Here is a 23,334-nt window from a genome sequence, read left to right on the forward strand (position 1 = left end):
AGATTTGCACGGCTTGGACCAGAGATGTACTCCCGTTACCTGGCAACGCTGCAATGGAGGGAAGGTGAGGACAAGGTGGGCGTCTTGGTCAATAAACTAAGAATTTACGAGGATACTGTCACCGCCCCATTTCGTACCCATGTCTCATCCGTGGAAACAAGACTAGCTGAGCAAGTCCGGAGCTTGATTGAAGAGGGCCATCAGAAACTAAAAAAGGAACTTAAGGAAGAAATTTACCACATCTCGCCAGAACCAACAAGAGTCTCTGCCATTAGGAGCAGGTACCCACCAGCCAGGGAGAGAGGATACACTCCACGGGGTAACCTCTGGTCTTTTCTTCGGGAACATGGAGAAGACATGAGGAATTGGGATGGAAAACCCACCTCCTCCTTAGCAGCCCGGGTACGTGAACTGAAGAGAGAGACACCTACCACGAAGAGCTCATCTAGAGCCAACACTGCTCCAGTCTCAAAGGCACAGAACCCCAGACAGTATAAGAAGAATGATATGACTGATCCACTTGAAGGGACCTCAGGAACATATTTACAGGAAGAAAGCAACGTGTACCATGACCAGGAATAGGGGGGCCCTGCCTCTAGCCAGGTAGAGGAAAGGGACAATCGGATCTATTGGACTGTGTGGATCCGATGGCCTGGCACATCTGACCCACAAAAATATACGGCTTTGGTTGACACTGGTGCCCAATGTACCCTGATGCCATCAAGGTATGTAGGAACAGAATCCATTTCTATTTCTGGAGTGACAGGAGGGTCCCAGCAGCTGACTGTATTGGAGGCCGAAGTGAGTTTAACCGGGAATGGATGGCAAAAACACCCCATCGTGACTGGCCCAGAGGCCCCATGCATCCTTGGCATAGACTACCTCAGAAATGGATACTTCAAAGATCCAAAGGATATCGCTGGGCTTTTGGGATAGCTGCTGTAGAGACAGAAGACATCAGACAACTGAGTACCTTGCCTGGTCTCTCAGATGACTCCTGTGCTGTGGGACTACTAAGAGTTGAAGAACAACAGGTACCAATCGCCACAACAACAGTACACCGACGGCAATACCGCACCGACAGAGACTCTGTGACTCCTATCCATGAGATGATTCGGAAACTGGAGAGCCAAGGGGTGGTCAGCAAGGCTCGTTCACCTTTCAACAGCCCTATATGGCCAGTGCGTAAGTCCAGTGGAGAATGGAGACTGACTGTGGATTACCGTGCTCTGAATGAAGTCACCCCACCACTAAGTGCTGCTGTGCCAGACATGTTGGAGCTTCAGTACGAGCTAGAGTCCAAGGCAGCAAAGTGGTATGCGACCATTGATATTGCCAATGCCTTCTTCTCCATTCCTTTGGCAGCAGAGTGCAGGGCCCAGTTTGCCTTCACCTGGAAGGGCGTACAGTACACCTGGAACCGACTGCCCCAGGGGTGGAAACACAGCCCCACCATCTGCCATGGACTGATCCAGACTGCACTGGAAAAAGGTGAGGCTCCTGAACATTTACAGTACATTGATGACATCATTGTATGGGGGAACACAGCAGGGGAAGTCTTTGAGAAAGGAGAAAAGATCATCCAGATTCTGCTGAAAGCTGGTTTTGCCATTAAGCGAAGTAAAGTGAAGGGACCGGCCCAAGAAATCCAGTTCCTGGGAGTAAAGTGGCAAGATGGACGGCGGCAGATTCCCACTGAGGTCATCAATAAGATCATCGCCATGTCCCCACCGACCAGCAAGAAGGAGACACAAGCTTTCCTAGGCGCCATAGGTTTCTGGAGGATGCACATTCCTGAGTACAGCCAGATTGTGAGCCCTCTCTACCTGGTCACCCGCAAGAAGAACGATTTCCACTGGGGCCCTGAACAGCAGCAAGCCTTTGCCCAGATCAAGCAGGAGATCGCTCATGCGGTAGCCCTTGGCCCAGTGAGGACGGGACCAGAGGTGAAGAACGTGCTCTACTCAGCAGCCGGGAACAATGGCCTGTCCTGGAGTCTTTGGCAGAAGGTGCCTGGGGAGACTCGGGGCCGACCACTGGGATTCTGGAGCCGAAACTACAGAGGATCTGAAGCCAACTACACTCCCACAGAGAAGGAAATCTTAGCCGCCTATGAAGGACTTCAAGCTGCCTCAGAAGTAATTGGCACTGAAACGCAGCTGCTTTTAGCACCTCGACTACCAGTGCTGGGATGGATGTTCAAGGGAAAGGTTCCTTCCACGCATCATGCCACTGACACCACATGGAGCAAATGGATTGCCCTCATCACACAGCGCGCCCGTATTGGAAACCCGAATCGCCCTGGGATTCTAGAAATTATAACTAACTGGCCTGAAGGTGAGACTTTTGGATTATCTTTTGAAGAAGAGGAAGAACAAGTGACACGTGCCGAGGAAGCCCCACCGTATAACGAGCTACCGGAGACTGAAAGACAATATGCCCTTTTCACTGACGGTTCCTGTCGAATTGTAGGCGCTAACCGGAAATGGAAGGCTGCAGTATGGAGCCCCACACGACGAGTTGCACAAGCTACTGAAGGACAAGGTGGATCAAGTCAAATTGCAGAACTTAAAGCTATCCAGCTAGCTTTAGATATTGCCGAACGAGAGAAGTGGCCAAGACTCTATCTCTACACCGACTCGTGGATGGTAGCTAATGCTCTGTGGGGATGGCTGAACCGCTGGAAAAAGGCCAATTGGCAGCGCAGAGGGAAACCCATCTGGGCTGCTGAGATTTGGCAAGACATCGCCGCCCGAGTAGAGAAGCTGACCGTTAAGGTTCGACACGTGGACGCACATGTGTCCAAGAGTCGGGCTAATGAAGAGCATCACAACAACGAGCAGGTGGACAAAGCCGCCAAGGTGAAAGTATCACAGGTGGATCTAGACTGGCAACACAAGGGAGAAGTATTCTTAGCCCGTTGGGCCCATGATGCGTCTGGTCATCAGGGGAGAGATGCAACATACCGATGGGCCCGTGACCGAGGGGTGGACCTTACTATGGACAACATCTCACAGGTCATCCACAACTGTGAGACCTGCGCTGCAATCAAACAGGCCAAGCGGGTAAAGCCTCTGTGGTACGGTGGACGATGGTTGAAGTACAGGTATGGGGAGGCCTGGCAGATTGACTACATCACCCTTCCCCAAACCCGCCAAGGCAAGCGCTATGTGCTAACTATGGTGGAAGCCACCACTGGATGGTTGGAGACCTACCCTGTGCCTCATGCTACTGCTCGGAATACTATCTTAGGCCTTGAAAAGCAGGTCTTGTGGAGACATGGCACTCCTGAGAGAATCGAGTCAGACAATGGGACCCATTTCAAGAACGGCCTTATAAACACCTGGGCTAGAGAACATGGCATTGAATGGATATATCACATCCCTTATCATGCACCAGCTGCCGGGAAAGTTGAACGGTGCAATGGGTTACTTAAGACTACCCTGAAGGCGCTCGGTGGGGGGACTTTCAAAAACTGGGAACTGAACTTAGCAAAGGCCACCTGGATGGTCAACACTCGAGGGTCAATCAATCGAGCTGGTCCTGCCCAGTCTGAACCCTTGCACACAGTGGATGGAGATAAAGTCCCTGTGGTACACATGAAAGGCATCTTAGGAAAAACTGTTTGGATTAATCCCACATCAAGCAAAGGCAGACCCATCCGTGGGATTGTTTTTGCTCAAGGACCTGGTTCCACTTGGTGGGTAATGCAGAAAGATGGGGAAACCCGTTGTGTACCACAGGGAGACCTAATTTTAAGTGAGAACTGAGTGTAGGGTTTCATTCTGTATATGTGTATATTTATCTATCTAGCTGTAAGAATGTATTAATTTAGGTATAATGTAGATGGTCATAGAATAAGGGGTGGATTATGTCCTAGGTTACAATGTAAAATGTGCCCAAAGTATGTATTCTATCACCATCTACATGAAATGTTGTTGTGCACCACTGTTTCCCGTGCCCCCTCCCTCCAGACTATCTTCTGTTAATGGCCCATCAATACCGTTCTGCATGACTCATAGATAACTCTCCCCAGGAGCTATCTCTGTTTAATAGGCAATCAAGGACCCATTGCAAAACTGATAAAATGATATCAGTCCATTGTGAGATGCTCCGCCCAGGGGGAGGAGCCAAGCATTCCCACCTGGATATAATCGGGGCCTTGGGACAGCACAGGCAGCCTTACCCACTGGATTCCCAGAGGACAAGAGCTACCAGACCTTTCTGCAAGAACACTGCTTCAACAAGACCACTTCATCTGGACTGCCACCACCACGGTTTCAGGTTGTATTCTGACTCTGTCAGTGATCTTTTGTACCATTGCATGTGTTTTATTTTATTTTACTTTTTTTTCCTCTCCTATTAAATTGTTTTTTTCTGACTTGGAGTCTCTCGCTGGTTTTGCCTTCAAGCCAGCACAACCATTTACTGAGAACTTTGCATAATTCAGTGCAACAATGCATAAATACCTTTGGGAGCCTGGGTTTTATGGTCCTACATCACCAGGCAGTTTCAAAATTGCTCCCTTTAGGCTCACAGCTGCAGTGTATCATCTGCAGTATGAAACCAGATCTTTCAAATCCTTTGCCTAGTCCTTGCTAATAGAGACTGAAGTATGGAATTAGCAGTCATTAGTGAGATGGAAAAAGGGAAACTTACCCTTGGCTTAGCTAGCTGTTTAATTTTCTCAATTTCTTCATCAGACATGACATCATAGTACCGCACAATATGAGGACTGTCCCATTCATCCTCCTCTTTAAAGGGAGCTATGAGCAGATGAGGGTTTCTGTTTCCATCATGGTACCTACAAAACAGCCTTTTTTGTCTTCGAGGTGTCTGAAACAAAATGCCAAACAAAGCATTGCTTGCTCAAACACTTTTCTTGAACTTCAAACAGGCAAGACAAGAAGATGAGCTTCATTCCACACACATTGTAAAAGCCATCAGGTGACCAGAAGATACAAGAGGCAAACAAGAGTGATTCTGCAATTTACTGCAATTAAAACCAAGATATCCTGTTCCAAATACCACTGAGCAGCATCTGAAACACTAGCCTTTAGGGGAATTAAATCATAATAGGCTACAGATTAAGAACTACACAAGCAGCAAGCTGTAAAAAAACCTAGTTCTTATAATAAGACTATACAGATGAAATTTTTTTTTCTCCCCTGGACTAAGAATCGAAGCCATGTTTGAGAGGTACTGGGAACCACTTGGTCAAAACAGTGACTCCAGAAGAACATGTCTGAAGTGCAAAAGGGAAGGAATAATGTGATTCCCTGAGTGTGGTAAAGCATAATCAGCTCTCAGGGGGAAAAAAGTCGCTTTTTGTATCTGTACAGCTGACTTTGAAAAAGCTGAATAGACAGACTGAGGAGAATCAATTCTCAACAGCCCTTAAGCGGTACAGGTCAGAGACGTTTGTGTGTAACAGCTGAAGATTGGGAAGCCAAGATACAAGGTACAAATCTCAGCCAGTACAGAACCAAACTTAAATTCTTCTTAAAGAGCTTCACAGAAGGGAAAACATGACATGTCCCATCAAACTTGACCACCCTTATGCAAAGGCAGCATAGTCAGGAAATTCTTGTCTCTTACCATTTTCACCCCTTCACCTCTGCAAAGAGCCTCATAGATATCACGCTCTGGCAAGTAGTCAAGAGGCCTCTCATAGGCTCCACTTTGCACCACGGCTTCTGTGGTTGTCACAGTCTTGTTTACTGAATTTTCTTTCTCCTTCTTCTCCTCTCTTTCCTTCTCCAGAAGCTTCTCAAAGTACCTCAGATTACTGCCTGCTCTCTCATGAGTGCTGTCTTGATTGGGAGAAAAAGACAAACAGTGATTTTTGTAACTGTTGGTACAAACAAGTTCCTGAATCAAGATAGCAACAATTCTTCCCTTCCTAAAGCATTATCAGGCAAACAAAGGCATTGGCCTCAGTCTGCATTGGAAATCAACACTGGGAAGTTTGTCTTCACAAAGGAGAGGTGCACATAAGATACAAAAGAATCCTTTCTGGAAGAACCCATCATAAAACTTTGTATTCCAAGAAAAAGAATAAAAGTTCTTTGTTCTTCACATTTCTCCTTTTCTTTCTGACCCAAGATAAGCAGATGACCAGAGCTCACGAGCAGAGACCAAGGCAGCCTGCTGGCTGTACCCCTCCTTTCCACCACGCTCCTCACCCACACTGCACAAGCACACTTTAACCGAGGACTGTGGTGGAGTCCAGCCACAGTCTTTAGCCCCAAAGGCTTCTCTCAGGTTGGGGAGCTCTGAGCCCACCTACAGCATCCATCTGTAGCTTTAACATGGTTATATGGGAAGGAGCCTGGATCACCAGCATCTTTGGACATATTAGTGATTTATTAATGATGTTGGTATGAATCAATAACATCATCAATAGACCTTTACCCCATGGAACTAAGAAGGAACAATTCCTTGTTCATCTGTGTTTCTGGATGCTACTACCTACAACAGATTCTTTCCCTCCTGGCCTTCCCAGCTTTACTGGAACCAACCCCAAAGCTCACTCCAGTCACCACTCAGAGCACAGCGTAATAATGTCCAGACAGGGAAGCTGAGCCCAGAGCAGAGGAAGCTGCTGCTTTCAGAGAGGACTGCAAAGTGTGCTCCACTGTTTGCTGCTGATAAGGATCTGCATTCTGTTATCAATGCTAAACTCCCTGCAGAGGGAGCTAGACTCAATACAGATTCATATCATACTTTTTAATTTACAATTTTAAGTCTGTGGAAATCAGACTAATAAATATTTTTCAATATGAAGGTTTCACCCACTCTCAGGATGCTGCTAATATCTAAACTAAGAACCACAGCTCATTAAAAAACCCATCTAATACCTAACATGGGTAATGTTAGCTGTAAATGAGGAGGACAGACCTTTTCAATGCAGGAAGTAGGCAAAGCTGGATAGGATGTTTATTTGCTTACTCAAGGAAAAGCTAGAAACAGTATAGAAATAAAAGGAGGTTTTTAGAAACTCAGTTTGTTCTGAATATTCAGAAATAAATACTGTAAGATCTCAGGCAAAGTATTCCAGCATCCATGAGTACTTCACTGAGGAATAAAGAGGCATATGTAAGGTCAGTAGGACTTTACAGAAGGTTCAGCACTGCCTACATCCGTGGTTGCCTTGACGTCCACCTGAGACAAGCAAGGCTTTAACCACTGTCAAACACAGCACCTCAATACACTGCAGCAAAGCACAGTGCGTGACCCACTGGGGCCATGGGTAACAACAGCACGGATGGACCATAAGACAGCTTGTTAAAGATACTCCATGTATCAATAGACTTTTTTCCAGGATCCACATTTATTTTAGGTCATCTGTCAGGATATCCTTTCTAGTCAGGCCAATGTGGATGGGCCACAACTCTTCTGACTCTGCTGCTGGCAACAGTCCCCAGCTAAAATAACGTGGTCTTTGTTCTTACCAAGGGATATCAGACGTCTGGTGAGCTCCATGGCTCTGTGCAAATCCCCAAACTGGAAAACAGCATAGCTGAGATAATCTAGGATCTCTACTTTGCTGACTGTTGTATCCTCCCCCTCATCATGCTGTTTTAAGGCCTGCTCCATCCAGAGCACAGTGTGATAATAGTCCCCATCGTTGTAGGCTGTCTTCCCCATGCCAAAGCAGTCACCAACTGTCAGGGAGGATCTATATTTTGTTCCTAAAAACAAAAACATAGCTTTCAGCAATCCACACAGAAGCACCTCTCCCTTAAATACATAGGACACATTGAGAAGTATCTGTAAATACACACTTTTATCATCCAAAAATGTTTCTAAGAAACAATCCTTTGACAATATTTCAAGTTCCGTACTAAAGTCATCACCATCAGAATTAAAAAGTAAACTCCATCTCAATTTTATTCTAATTCATTCATTTGAAAAAAAAGAAGTTTAACAAATTACAGTGGTAAGCAATTGTGTTTTCTGTTGAAGACAAGGGGAGAGCAGACTAACATCTTAACAGATTTCACCTAACCTACAGATTAGCACTGTTAGATGATCAGAGAAGCCTGACTACATGCCTGCTACAAGCACAGCCAGATTGTTTCTCTTTACCATAAATCTGTATTTGTGCATAAGCAAGCTGATGTTTATTGAAACAAACTGGGTGTCCAGTTGAGTGTGACTGCACTGATTTCCAGTTGCTTCAGCTCAGAAGACGCACAGATAAGATTTAAAATTTATTTAATTATTAATGGCTATTAATTCCTATAATAGCCAAAAACATTGTGTCAGCTCATCTACCCACACACCAACAAAGCCTATTTAGTTTGTAAACACCTATTTAGTTAGTAAAACCATAACCTGCTTCAGTAGGTGTCTCATAAGCAGCAGCAACATTCAGCAGGACTCAGCTAATAATCAGACGTCCCAGTAGCTCTCGAAATTTCCTGAAACATCTCCGTGGCAAGACCAGTTAATCCTCATTTCATAAAGGACTCTTGGAGAGAGTTTGAGAATGTTAGCACTTCCTTCCTATTAAAGCTGAGGAGACCTTGGGGCACTCACCTGGCAAGTTCCCTCGAGAGAGGGTTTCAGGATCCAGTTTATAGGTGTCCTGCAGGCGCATCAGAGCCTTCGCTGCTCCAGTCTCATCTTCTTCAGTTGGAAAAAACTGACGCTGGATTGTAAGATTTGCAATAAAGCCTTTGCAGTAGAAAAGAAAGATGTTACTTCCAGAGCTTGAATAAATATCAGCATGAGATTGACACAGAAGAGGAAACATCTGCTCTGGCTTGAGAATTGAGTTTTCAAATCAGATTTAAAGCCTCTTATTAGGCTCAAAAGTTATAAACACATTGTTTTCTGTCCCTTTCAAGAAATATGGCTCATGAGTGAAAAATAAAGGATAAATAGCTAGACTCCTCAATTTTCTTGTGCCACACAATTACTGATGTACAATGTGAGTCTAAGAGTCTTCATTTTCCTATAACATCTCTTTCATGAGATCTCCTGCAACACCCACAGAGACAACTCATTTTTGGTTATAATACTGGCCAATGATCTCCAACTCTGTATTTCAACCTCTAAAGCCATAAAAGCTTTCCAAGTTCCAGGGACAGAGACCCTGATCCAGGATCCCCTCACTAGCACAGGGACTTACTCAGGGAGAGTTAAACCTCAAGTAAACTGACAAGTAAAATCAGGTGCTATTCAGAAATAAAACTAAATGCACTAGGCAAACATATCAGGGTTGCACAGCAGGTTGGTTGGGCAGAAGAGGAAGCCATCAACTAAAAGTAAACAGCCCAACCATTTCCAGTCATACAGCAAGCCAAACTGGAAAAAGAAGGCTTTAGAAAAAGAATTAGTGACAGACATATTCAATAGACTTGAGTATTTTATTTCCATTTAGGATAACTATTCCAAAAGGCAATAAAAGCCTGGTCTGGAAAAAACTTTCAAGTACCTAAACTTTAGCATATGCAGAGTAGAAAGGGAAAACATATGGTGTTCTGAAAAACATAACCACTCTTTCTCACTTTACAAGAGTCCAGTAAAAATAAACCTCTACTTGAAAAAGGTATGCAAGCAAATTCAGGCATACACTTGACAAAATAATGCAAACCCAAGGACTAGGACTGGAAGCATTTGATTCAGGAGGATAGGTTTAGAGATGCAACCAGGTACTACCCTGGTTTTGACAGATCATAGCATCTGCCAACTCTGATGCTGGGGCTGATACAGATTTCTCCACCAGTTCAATATGGGACTCATTCTGCTTCCCAATCTTATTCTTTGATCAACATGGTCAAAAAACAATCAAGAGAAGCAACAGACTGGGAAAGCAAATGAAGCAGTGTATATACAAGAGAACATAACACTCAACAGTTACCACCACAGCTTTAAGCATACCCCATTCTCCCTTCTCCACCAAATAAACCAGTTTGAGTCTTGACTGAGATGTGTTTTAGCTGCAAGCTCTACACATTTCACTCACTTGGGTAATCAGTACACACAAGGCAAGTCCTCAGCTGCTTTTTAAACAAACTTGGCAATAATATTTAAACCACAGCCAACTTTGTGGTTTTCCAGAACACAAGGTTCTACCTCCCAACAGCAGTCCCCTGTAACTCCTTACCACTTGTTGTATCCTGAAGAACCAGGTTTTCCAACTCCAGCCAGTCAGTATTCAAACGTTTCACAAGCTTATATGCATTTACAGGGTGTGCCAGATACCCTTCTGGATCAGAGGCTGATTTGCTGGTCAGTATATCCATTTTTTCAGCCCAGCTGGAACGACAAGTGTGCACCTCAGCCTGCGAATAATTTATGAATGCACATCTTCCTCCTTAAATCATTCAAATTACACATCTAGATCAAATTATTGCCAGTTTTACTGTCAAAAAGGGCTTTCAGCTTTTCAAGTTCACAAAGATAAAGTGGAGGGGTTTTTTTTTAATTACAATAGTCTCCTCCAAAGGGAAAATATTTCCCTGCTTAGTATCTTTTAAACCTAATTTCAGCAGGCATGCATCTCAGTTGTAATGAGCCTTAAAAATACCAGTTTATTCACAGACTGAACAGATATTTCCTTTACCAATACTTGAAGAGGACATCGCTTTGCCTCCAAAGTGCAGTTTTTCAGGAAAGAACCTTTTTGTGTTTATGTGACCAGAATTCCCACCATTTCACTACTCCATAGCTCTAGTCTCATCCTACACTCCCAAAGGAAGATCAGATTGACACATACAGCCTAGAGTTCAGAAGTTCTTTGGAAAGCATGACTCCTTCTAGAGGCACATGGCTCTTCTGAACCTGGACCTCATTTAGACTATCTTCCTGTCACACCCCAGTACATATTGCTTTTGTCTAGACAATAATTAACAATCTTCCTAAGTGACACAAAGTATCAGTTGTCAGCAAGAGCCTTTCAAGCAATCCAAGCAACCAGGACAACATCAGAGACGTGCTGCAGCCAGGCCGGCACCTGAAGAGAACACGGCAGAACTGTCCCTGAGGGCAAAGCCAACACAGGCAGAAACCCAGAGATTTGGTAAATGCCACTGGCACACTCAGCTCTTGGAAGCAGGGCTGAAACAACAGGCAGCACAGAGCACTGGCACACAGAGGCATTCTCATGACAAGACTCCCGATACGACTCTGATGTGTCCTCTCTACAGTCCTGTGATGGTACAAGGGCAGGGCAAAGTGGAGGCAGCCCACCAGAGCACTGTTTCTAACGAAGCAAATTCTAAGGGATATCTGAAGCAGGGACCCTTGTACGTTAATGGGAATAAGTTAAACCAAGTTAGTACCTATCCTCTCCCTGTGATTATCTACTGAGGAAACACCAACAAGATCTAAAATCAAAGTGTGGTGACAAAGGTGAGGCGTGATTAAAAACAAACGAGCCATTTTGTCAGCCTTCATTACACAAATAACCCCTACCTTTTAATCTGAGAGAGCTTTTTCTCTTCTGCTCGGATATATTCCTGTAAAGACTGTACCAAGTCCTTCTCTGCATAAATCAGGTCTGTCATTTGACCTAAAAAGAGTAGGAGCAAATACTCATTAGATCAGAAAAAATAACAATTCCCAAGTGCACAGAAGACAGATCTTAAATGCTCCAGGGCTATTAAAACCATCACAAACAACAGACAAATTCAGGATGTGCACTTTGATGCCTGTAAACCACAAAAGCCATTAGACACACAGGTCTGGCATTCAGATGCCTCAGGGGACTTTTAAAGTCCCAGCTCCAACAGTTCATGGAGCTTTGCTCCGACCCTTCCTCTGCCTCTGAATTACTTTTGGTATTACAAGTGCATGCAAGGCAATCGAAAGAAAGGTTTGACACTCAGACAGCTATGGAGACAAGGCAAGGAAAGATCCAAATGGCTGCCAAAGCATCTGTTCTACATATGGATACAGCTTAGGTCACACTAACAAATTATTAGCTAATCACTGGCATCATTTAAAGTTACAGCTTTACAATCTGGGTAACTGTGGAAACAAGCTAACATTATCCAGAGAGGAATTTCAGACTAATGTTCACAGACTCACTCACACACACACACTTGATTAGCATTAGTGGAAATTGCTAACATATCAGCCCTAATTGCTATGACAAACTTGGCTTTTCAAAGCCCAAATTCAAAGAGCATGATGAGATTCATAAATGCAACCACAGCTCCAACATTCCAAAGTAATTATGAATGAGGCATGATTAAGCAGACAGAAGGCAGCAGGATGTGCTATTTTCAGAGTTAGGAAAGGTTCAGAAAGAGGTAAGTGTAAAGAGAAGGTGATCCTTCATGGAGACTTTGTATAAAAAGCTACTTAGAAAAATCAGAAGCAAATAATACACATGTAGTTCAGTATTTTTCAAGCAGCCACAGGGCACGTGAGGAGGCTGGCTGTGGGACTCTGGCTGAGCACTTCCACACTGGTGCAGAACAACCCACCAGGAGCTCTGAGCTTTGCCATTCAGAAACAGCTCCATTGCCTCAAGGGACATTCTGGAGAACAGCCAGTGGTAGTTAATCAGCTTCTAATGCCCTTATGGAGGGGCAAGCCCCAAACTGCTTGACAGGAAAATGTTAGACCAATTAACAGCAGAAAACTCAGTTTGCGTTTATTTGAAGTTCTACCACAATCATACGCAGTTGTATCCTATTAGAACAGAGGAACTAAATTGGCATAAAGATCAAATTATTTTACAGATTTATTACAAAGCAAATACTTTAGGATTTACTCAGGCCTAGCAAAACGCACAACATATGGGAGTTATTGATTTTTCCTTCTGACACCTAACTCCAACTTTTTGAGAGGATATGAGATTTCAGGTGCTGTGGAAAAAAAACCACTTCACATATTTACCACTTAAATAATTTTCATAACTCAAATTCAGGACTGAGCTTTTTAGCATAAGGTGGTGTGCTCTGTTCAAGATGACAACAGATGCACAAATCCTAATAGAACACAGGCCCCATCTTATTTTACTGACAGAGGCCCCAGAGAAACTTGAATCATATTGGTCAGTGTTCTAAGTCAACCAACTGCAAACAAATTGCACTGATGCTGCAGAAGAGCAGCTTTTCCTAATAGAGGCAACGTTGGCGAGGGCCACATGAAGAAAGCCATATGCTTCAGATGATAACTTTAACAGTTCCAGAAATCACAATAACCACATTACATCATGCAACAGTTCTTTCCACACCTATGGAGGTGAAGAACTCTGCTTCTGTGTGACAGATCAGGAAAACACAAAGGAAGAACATCAACTGCAGCCAGGCTTTCATCTTCCAGATACCTCAAACCTGTAAAAAAATTAAAAGGAGAAGGAGGAATAAAAATTAATTTATTTGTGAGAAACAAGCCAAAGCATTAATTTTTTTATCTTCAGTCATTTTACCCTCATGAAAATTATTTAGACTCTCTGAATTTTAATTAGTAAAGCTTGAAAAAAACCTCATCTTCAACCACAGGAGCTGTTACTTAACAGTCTCAAATGCTATCTTGCATACTCTTTGGGATTTACATGGAAGGCACTGAAAAGCCCACATGAGAAAAGTAAGGGAAACGATATACTGTCCAGCAAGACTGAGAACAAGTTCTTTTGCAAAAGCAGTTCAACACCTTCCATGTCAAACACAACTAGAGCTGGAAAATATGAGACCCACAAAATTGTATTATATTCCAGTAATAATAATAATAAAAGTCTTAAATTAAATGGGTTTATGGCATTCTATAAAACTCAGTTATTTAAAAGCTGTCTAGAAACACAAATAGTGAGAAGGCCAAATAGAGAACGAGAACATTTTGTAGCGTGGAAGTGGCAGCAACGGTTGGAAAAGTTAAAAGTGAAATTTCCAGCTCTGCTTATTCAAGATGCATTATCTCAGCATATTGGCCTCTGGGCACAGCCCTTATAACTTCTGTATTTCAAAGGCTGTGCCAGTTTAGAAACCCAGCCCCAGAGATGGATGTTGAAAGCAGATTGTTCCCCTTCCAAAAGCACAGCCTGAGAGGTATGGGAGGAAAGCCAGTCTGAACAGATGGGGTCAAGTGAAGCAAGTGAAGCAAGGGGCACACAGAAGAGCCACACAGGAGATCTGATGACCACACTTTCTCAAGGGGATTTGTGAGGAGCACTGCACTTGGATCAGCCCACAGCTCACTCCAGAGCTGCCTGTCCCCCAAGCAGGAACAGCCACCAACGCCAGCCTCATGTGGGAGCACTGCTGCTCAGACATGGAGCTCTTGGCACACCCTTGCACGGTGTCAAAAGGGAGGGGACAACTCTCCACCTCAACTCAGGAAGCAGTTAGTACTTTTTCCTACTCAATGTAACTGGCTAAACTGGTGGCTCAAAATTACCTTGTGCGACTCAGTAACTCCAAATGGAGCAAACAGAAGGAATCAAGATAATTCTGCAATAACTAACTTGTTCCCTTGGACTCCACACATCTGCTTCCAAAAGATGAAATAGCCATGAGGCAAAAGATGATAAGTGGATATTGCCCTTTCTTTCTTGGATTTTCAAGCCCACAGCACAACTGAAACTCTCACGCTCAGCTGGGCTCACCAGTGCCACAGACACAAACATGAAACACATCTTCAGTGACACCACCATCACTAAAAACATTAGCAACAGCTCTGTCCTCTGTTGTGTATTATCACACGGCAAGATGATTATTTTGAAATTATTCTTTTGATTGCTTTACAAGACTATACACAGAATCACAATCATTTACCACAACAGTTTGCAAGCATGAGTAAGCAGGAAAATGTCTCATATTAGAGTCTTCTTCTTTCCCTCTTCTGTTGCTTATCCTCCTGCAAACCACATATTCCCAAACTGCTTGTTTAAGTTAGTTAAGGACTAGTACATGGGTAATCTGAGAAATGAGTAAAGCTGAGTGAATAGTGCATGCAGAGGTCTGCCAGTATCACAAGCCACAGTAAGTGATGTAGCAGAAAGCCCAGCAAGTCAAGTACACTTGGTAAGTACATTAATCTGGATATATTAAGCCTCTTCTGTCCATCTGAATAGTCTGCCATCATTTAATGCAGTGGTTTTTTGGATGCACAACATAAAGCCTGGGAGAATAATTACAAGTGAATATTCCAGTTAAAACAACACAATTCTACATCTGCCTGCACCTCCTCACCATGTTCTCTCATGGCTGAGGATATCTGCCAAGAAGTACACTTACTACAGCTACCAGCTTGTCTTTATAGCAGACACTCAACAGCTTTAACATCCTACTCAGATTTACTTGAGTCAATAAACAGAGACCTCAATAAAAAGAGAAAGCAGCTCTTGCTCAAACAAGCAGGACACCTGGCTGCAGGGTTTGCAGATTGTTTGTACACATTCTTTTCACAGCCGTTACTGGGAAAACCAGCACAAATAACGAATTACAGGAGGCTGAACGTCCACAGTCTCGGCTGGCAGGAGCGTGTGTGCACAGTCACACGTACGTGTGCCCATCCCACTCCAGCAGAACAATCTGCTAACAAAGAGGGCAAGAGGGGCAGAAGGGGCATGAACAGCTCATGCCTCAATAATGGAGACAAATGTTTGTAAAGCCAGGGTGTTTTATTCAAACAGAAATACCAGATGACAAGTCTCTGTAGGGCAAGCACTGCCTATATTTCTGGCTTTTCCTTTGTGGCTTTTTTTTTTTTTTTAAACTTCTTTACAGTATAAACCCTCAATGAATCATTACTCCCTATGGAAAGATTGCTGTCAGGCTCAGAGAACACTGGCAAAAGGAAAAGAGGTTCTAGACAAAATATACAAGGATGGAATTTTTCTCCACAGGTTAGACTGAATTCTTTATGAAGTAAGCTTTCTAAAAACCTCATAATCAACCAGACATAAAAACAGAGACCTGACCTATTAAAGGGAAGTTGCTTGCACATCTACCATGGTTCTCAGTCCCTCATTCACTATGAATTTCGTATCCAGTCACAGGGAATACAGGCCAGCTCCCAGCCAAAAGGGAGGACTTTTTGCAGGTCAGAAGAGGAAACAAATACCTATTACTCATCCGGTGCCTTTAGGACTCAACTTCTGATCAAACTGGTATGCTACAGTCTCCTTTATTCACCATAGTACCAGAGTACTCCACTTGCCTGACAGCTTGACTAGAAACAACGACAAAAAAAGCAAGTCCTTCATCCAGCTCCAAATTTGCACAGACTTCTCATGCAGGAGAATTAAATTAAGTGGAACCAACATAAGACCTGTCTGTACAACATAAAGAATACAAGTCATAGTAAATGAGACCAGAATGTTCTTGTACTCATATGCGAACACTCTTTTTAATCACATGAACTCCAACAAAAAAACCCCACCCAGTGTTCTTCCACTCCTCACTTAGAGGTGGCAGCACTCCCTTTGCTCTGGGGCTTCTCTAGGGCAGGTGGAGAACTGGGGTTTGATGTAACTACTCCAAGCAAAGTCACCTCTTTCCAAAGACTACGTGGGGGAAATTTTTTTCAGAGCGCACAGCAATGGTTTCTTCTAAATAATTAAGGCAGAGGACTGCTCTCTGGTTTGGTTCCAGGCTTACAGACCCAGAATTTGCTGCAGAGGAATAAAGCTTGTGAGACAATGTATCATAACCAGATACTGTCAACATCTGAATAAGCTACTGGAATACAACATATCAAGCTGACACAAGTAAGGGTTACAGCCAGTCTCCTCTTCTGTGCTTGCCTGTGCTGTTAAAGACACCTGGGAAATGCCTCTGAAAACAGCTGCTTCCATATGTATCTACATTTAAATATCATGGCGAAATCCAACAAGCAAATCACTAACTCAAGATCACCTCAGGCCACTGATGAATTCTTGCTGCACACACAGTTGGAGGCTCTGAAGTTTGGTCCATCCTCAAACAGCAATTTGAGGCTGGACTGTAGGATCAGACAGGTCTGTTTGGGGCTCCTCCAAATGCCACTCTTCTCCACCCTATCCCCTTGCCTGCAGACACACCAAGCAGTACTGCACTGGTGCTGCAGATGCCTCCATCCTCTTCCCCTCCATAAACAATGGAATTTCAGAAGCAGGCTTTAAGCTGCTATCAGTACTGATGGCTGTGGATAAGGCTAATGACATCTAAGCGGAAAATGGTATAAACAAAAAACCTGCAAGGCTGCTTACTTATTAAGAGCCAAAAGACAGGCTTAATTATAAACAGGTTTTCAAGATGTTGCCAAGGAAGAGTCTCTTAATACCAAGAAAAGCAGCCATAAAACCATCCCCTTGTAGCAGTTATTTCAAGTTGTGCAGATGAGCCTGACACATGATAGCAGCTATAAAACTTTTTCAAAAATATTAAATACTAAGGAAAGAAAACCTACACCATTGGCTGAAGACATTGAAACAAGTAATTCAGAGCTGAAATTCATTATCCACATGAACTCAGATGTACCAGTGCTCAACCCAGCCCCTTCCTCCAAATCACACTGGTTTTACCGCTCGAAGCGGCCCATGCCAACATCGCCACTTTTCTTTTAAAAGCATTTTAATGTGCATCTATAAACAATTATAATTACCCAGCAAAAACACCAATATGATTGCCTTGTGTTTCTCAAGGCAAGCCAAAAGAAAGTGAGGAAAGGCTGTTTATTTGCAAGCATTAACAAGGACACAGGACAATCATGCAAAACTGCTGGCATTTCTTTTAACACAAAATAAATTATAACCACCTTAGAAGCCATAATCATCTTGATTAGCTCCCAGTAATTTTTTTAAAGCCATAACAAAGAATGTTTCTTCCACGCTCCAGTAAAGAACAAAAGTGATGCAAGTCTAAGGCACAGCAAATCCACCTGACTGCAAGCTCTGCCTTTATAAAGCAGCCTGGAGCCAAATCCCACAGTGTTGGTGAAGACAAAAACACTCTGGGCTTTTTCCATACAGCTTATTTTTTATAGCATTAATATTTAGACTGCATTTTACTGTGCAAAGCCCGCGACTTCAGTATATCATCATACTTAACTTACCATTTGCTCATATAAAGCATTAAAAATATCTTCCTGTTCAGAAATAAGAGGGGTTCTTTTCGTATTAAAAGGTCTATTGTCAGTGAACTGTTTCTTTCAAATAAATTTGATTAAAATCAGGCATAATCTCAGAGGTTAACTTCATCTCAGGGGTTGATTCTATTCTAACATTACCCTAGAACATGCCCCCTTCCACACTCCATGTTCTCATATCTCCGACATATAGAAAACCAAGCACAAAAGTCAGAACTAGTCATAGGAAAAATATCTATGTTTACAGCTTGCCTCTTTGGAAGTTTGCCAATATGCACAACATGGAAATTATAAACAGATTGGATTCCTGACTTAAACCTTCAGTGAAAAATTTCTTAGGCTAACTGGTAAACCCTGCTCCCTCTGCTGTTACTCTCTTTGAAGTACGTTATCCCTGCACTGCTTCCCAAAGTACGATTAGTCACACCAAAAAATTGAATCCCAAGAAATGATGGCATTAGCAAGAAGCCACATTCTTGTCTGTCAGTGTTACAGCAGTGCCAATTTACTGATGCAGAAGAATGTTCTGCTCATGAAATGTGAGTGGCAGTTATTGATTGCTATATATATTCACAACATACCTGTGGGATTATTTCCAAGTCCTTAATGCTAGAAAGATGAAGTATTACCCTGGTAAAGATGGCCACAGCAGCCTTTCAGATCCACTCCACCCTCACAGAGCACCTATAAAATTAAAGGGCAAGAGGTTTTGTTACAAAAATGTCTTCAGGGGAACACTACTTTACTACTGAGGAAGAGGAATGATTATTGGCTAGAAACACCAAACATCACAAAGTCAGACAGTTCCCAAAAATAGTCTGTATTTACATATCCTCTCTCCTCCTTGCTTCCAGGTTACAAGGACATTCTTTGTTTTCTGAAATAAAATTACTTCTGTCTAGTCACAGGCGTGTTTTGCCATCTTCTGATGTGCCAAGCTGCTGTGCCACAGCTGAGCTGTGTTAACACTTAGGTAGTGCCTTCAGCTTTCACACCAGCTGCTCTCCAGTGCCTTTGCACAGCCTTTTCCACCGAGGCCCCGGTCGCTGCATCATACAGGTCACACACAGCTGCCTGTGCTCTCCTGGCTTGTCCCCAGCTCAGCTGCACGACTGTGCAGGGACAGGCTCTTTTTTTTTTTTTTGAAAACAAGGCTCAGAGTAAAATAAAATGAGACGTGAGCAGAAAAAGTGGGGTTGGAACACCTCTACGAAGCTTAACCCATCGCTTGCTCTGTGCTGAGCCCACGGCAGGCAGGAAACATGCACAGCCAGTTAATGCAGCCGGCAAAGTCAGCTGGCAGTCATTTAACCGGGAATGCCAGTCCTATCAAACCCAAACAGCGCGGAGAAGGGGAACAAGCTCCTCCACTGTTTTTGCGATGACACTCTAACACGCTTACGAAGACCCGCTGATGTTTTGCGATCCCATCTCCCCCCGTGCCAAGCCGCCGTCCCCAAAGCCCGGCCCACGGGCAGCCTCGAGGGGCTGCTGCTCGCCGACCCCAGCAGCGGGGCGAGGATCCCGGACCAGGATTTAATCAAACGTGCGGGGCGGAGCCACCTTCCCTCCGCTCGGACCGCGCCGCCGGGCAGCGCTCACGGCTCCCCCTCAGCGAGACCCCCGCGGGTCCCGGGGGGCTGCGGCAGCGGGCACGGCGTGTTACGGCTGCTGCTCTCGCCCTCAGCGCAGGCTCCGGCTGCACCCCCAGCCCTGCCCCACTCACCCCGCGGCTGTAGTCCCATCCTGATCCCGCGCACCCCGCAGCTGTGCCCCCAAGCCTGTCCCGCTCACCCTGCTGCTGCTGCCGCCCTCAGTGCAGGCTCCGGCTGCACCCCTAAGCCTGCCCCACGCACCCCGCCGCTGCACCCGCAAGCCTGCCCCGCTCACCCTGCTGCTGCTCTCGCCCTCAGCGCAGGCTCCAGCTGTACCCCCGAGCCCGCCCCGCTCACCCCGCGGCTGTGCCCCGGAGCCCGCCCCGCTCACCCCGCGGCTGTACCCCGGAGCCCGCCCCGCTCACCCCGCGGCTGTGCCCCGAGCCCGCCCCGCTCACCCCGCGGCTGTGCCCCGGAGCCCGCCCCGCTCACCCCGCGGCTGTGCCCCGGAGCCCGCCCCGCTCACCCCGCGGCTGTGCCCCGGAGCCCGCCCCGCTCACCCCGCGGCTGTGCCCCCGAGCCCGCCCCGCTCACCCCGCGGCTGTGCCCCCGAGCCCGCCCCGCTCACCCGGCTGCAGCCGCCGCTCCCGCCGCCCGTTCTAGAAGCGCCCCGGCCCTTCCAGCCCCGCCTGCCGCCGGCCCCGCCCCCCGAGCCGCCCCGCCCTCGAGCCCCGCCCCCGCCCCGCCCCCGCCGTAATGCCGCGAGTAGCGGCGCACGTCTCCGCCGGCCGCAATGCCGCGCGGGCTCCGCTGAGGTCTCGCAGGGGCTGTTCCCCGGTGGAAAGCGGATCCAGAGGGAACTCAAACACCCTTGGAACCCCTGCTCCATCCCTGGAACGTGCTCCCTGCAGGCCGGCCGGACCTCAGGCGCTGCTCACAGCACCGCCGAGCCAGCGCTCAGCAGCTCCGGGTGAGCCCTAGGCAAGTGGCGGGCTCGTGGCAGAAGGAGAATAATGGAAATGAAGGAAAATGATGGAAATGAAGGAAAACAATCTCAGTGCCGGAACTTGGCTGTATGAGCAGGGTGATGGGTTCACGCTGGCCTGGGCTATGCTGAGGGCAGGAGCAGCAGAAGCCCATTGGATCTCCCGGGACCACAGCCCAGCTTCGGGCGAGGACAGACCCGACACGAGGCACTGGTAGAGCTGCAACAAAGAGAAAATCATTCTCCAGCTCACCAGAACGTCTAAGTTACTAGGTTTCCTCTCCAGAAACCAGTATTCACACTAATTCTGAGTGTTCATCATCATTGCCAATAATCCCAACAGTCACCTCTACCAAAAATAATATCTTTCCAATATTAAATAGAACCAGGAATTTAATTAGACCATGCAAGACACCTTGAACAAGCTACCTCTTGCTTTCCGAATTCACCCCATCACAAGTCCATTTTCTAAAGAGAGATCTGGTGAACTACAACTGAGAATACAAGGTTTTGGGAGATGACTCACTAAAGCACAATCCATAAGAAAAATAGAAAATAGGGAAATAAATTTCTAACATAAGGGGGCAATTTTTTCACTGAAGCTTTCAACAACTGCTAATATCATAATCCATGATAAAAGGGTCCAGCTGTCCTGTCACCAGAACATACTAACACAGTTCCATATGTTGCACATAAATACACTTTGTACATTAACATTTATTTGGGTGAATTTAGAAATGATTGCATCATTATCAATGAGAGAAGCAAGCTGTGAGTCTGTGATGACATTAAAGATATTAGTACATTTTAGAGACTGTATAAACACCATTATTCTTCAGATCCAACGACATGAGTCAGAGCTGGATTCCTTACTCAGTTCTGATGCTTCTTTTTAAACTTATTTTTATTATAGACTTCTCGCTCTTATGTTAGGGAGAAATAGATTTTTTTTTTCCTTCTCTTTTAGTAGAAAGGACTAAAAATGTGTTGTAGAGGTGTGTTGGGTTTGTGTGACAACATTTTGGTAGTGGGGGACTACAGGTGTGGCATCTGTGAGAAGCTGCTGGAAGCTCCTCCCATGCCCGATGGAGCCAATGTTACTGCTGGACAATGCTGAGCCCATCGACAAGAGTAGTAGTATTAATGTATTTAAAAAGGGGGAGGGGGGGGGGGGAACAAACCCAAAACAAAAAAACAAACAAAAAACCCCAAAAAACCAAAACAAACAAAAACCCCCACCAAACAAAACAAACAAACAAACAAACACACCAGCACAACTGCAGACAGAGAGAGGAGTGAGAATATGTGAGAAGAACAACTGAACCCAGAGAGCTACGTCATGGAGATCTGCTTTAAAACCAGGAGAATCAAGCACCCTGGGGGTGTTTGAAGCCCTTCCGTTCCTCAAAAGTAGAGTAAAACTCTCTTTGCAGAGAGTTTGAAAGTGCTGCTGAAAGTGCACACAACTATTTTTGGATGCCCTCTTGTCTCTCATATTACAAGGGTTTATTCAAGACCTAGGCAGAGGAAATATTAAAAGTAGCTGAAGAGTACTTATGTCATGCTGTGTATAGGATTTCCCACAAAACAGTGCAGTGAGTCAGAACAGAGGAGGCAGGAATATGCCTGGATAACAACTCTCTGACCTCAGCATAGCTCAAGTTTCTCCCTGAAACTGAAGCTAAAACTTACATGTGTAAAAAGGCCTTGTAAGCAACAAATTCTATAATTAGCTGTGTCTGTTGCGCTTCCTTTTTTTCATGAATGAAAAACTAATCACACCAGATCCTAGAAAAGCAAGGATGGAAGCCAAAAGTCAAGGCATGCCATCATCCAGTGTCTGCTGTTCAAAGATCCAGCCAAAAGTCTGAGCAATGTCTTTACATCAGCCGTAGATAAAAGATTGTGCCATGTTGTGGAGGTGCTGTCTGCTGAAGTATCATCTAATTATTAGTCTTCCTTTAGCCTGTGCACAGGTGGATCTCACAAGCTGAGGATTTAGAGTACCAAAGGAAATACAAACAGTATTGCTGATGATGGGCAGAAGCCAGGAAGGGTATATGGACTGGGACAAGCCTGCTGTGCCAGATGTACCTGTGGGCTTGGCCCTGTCTGGTACCCAGCTGACAGCAAAGTCACAGAGCATTTCCAAACAGCAAAATTCCTGAGCGTTTGTCAGGAAGCCATCCTGAATCAAGCTCTTTGAGTGTTAGAGAAACACCTCCATCACAAGGAGAAGGTGGGACTAAGATGCAAACACTGGAAAAAGGCAATGTGGCCAGACACACACACCTCACCATGAACAGACCTGAGTACAGCTTCCTCTTGGAACAACACACTGTGCACAGCAGCACAAAGAGCTACATCAGGTTACTTGCACCTCCACAGCCCACACAACCCACTGCTCTACCAGCTCCCCCTGCTCCCCACTGGGAATTTGCTGTCTTGATTTCAGGTAACTTTGGCCAGCAGCCAGCTCAGGCCAGCTCAGGTGTGTCTGCATGGGGCTGCCCTGCACAGGCTAAACAAACACTGAGGAATTAACTATACCATGCTTTGTCCTCTGACAAAACTCAGAGACCCTGGCTGCAAACAAACTCCTGCTCTGAAGGTTTCCTGAGCAGTCTGACTCGTGCCAGGATTCTCCTGGAATGGGCAAAAGGCTTTGTGCTGATGGACTGTTTTGGGAACGCAGTCCTGCCAGCCCTGAGCCACCCCAGCGCT

The 23,334-nt window shown here is 45.2% G+C and overlaps 1 protein-coding gene across 6 annotated transcripts in view; it reads right to left on the reverse strand.

The window, feature by feature from the left end:
• Positions 1–20,328, reverse strand: part of P4HA2 (prolyl 4-hydroxylase subunit alpha 2) — a 33,550-nt gene extending 13,222 nt beyond the window's left edge. For 2 of the 6 annotated variants that reach the window (XM_040078303.2, XM_040078309.2), the window contains exons 1-9: positions 20,254–20,319; positions 18,612–18,714; positions 13,199–13,298; positions 11,428–11,524; positions 10,118–10,269; positions 8,545–8,682; positions 7,455–7,694; positions 5,599–5,813; positions 4,660–4,836 (exon numbers count right to left, since the gene is read on the reverse strand). In XM_040078303.2, coding sequence (XP_039934237.1) covers positions 4,660–4,836; positions 5,599–5,813; positions 7,455–7,694; positions 8,545–8,682; positions 10,118–10,269; positions 11,428–11,524; positions 13,199–13,280 — 1,101 coding nt within the window. In that variant the 5' untranslated portion in view covers positions 13,281–13,298; positions 18,612–18,714; positions 20,254–20,319. Of the gene's footprint in view, positions 1–4,659; positions 4,837–5,598; positions 5,814–7,454; positions 7,695–8,544; positions 8,683–10,117; positions 10,270–11,427; positions 11,525–13,198; positions 13,299–18,611; positions 18,715–20,185 lie in introns of all 6 variants that reach the window. The other 4 variants (XM_040078308.2, XM_040078305.2, XM_040078306.2 and 1 more) reach the window with 3 other exon arrangements.
• Between the last annotated feature and the right edge of the window lie 3,006 nt (positions 20,329–23,334).

This window comes from Hirundo rustica, chromosome 14, assembly GCF_015227805.2.
Source record: "Hirundo rustica isolate bHirRus1 chromosome 14, bHirRus1.pri.v3, whole genome shotgun sequence".
Lineage (NCBI taxonomy): Eukaryota > Metazoa > Chordata > Aves > Passeriformes > Hirundinidae > Hirundo > Hirundo rustica.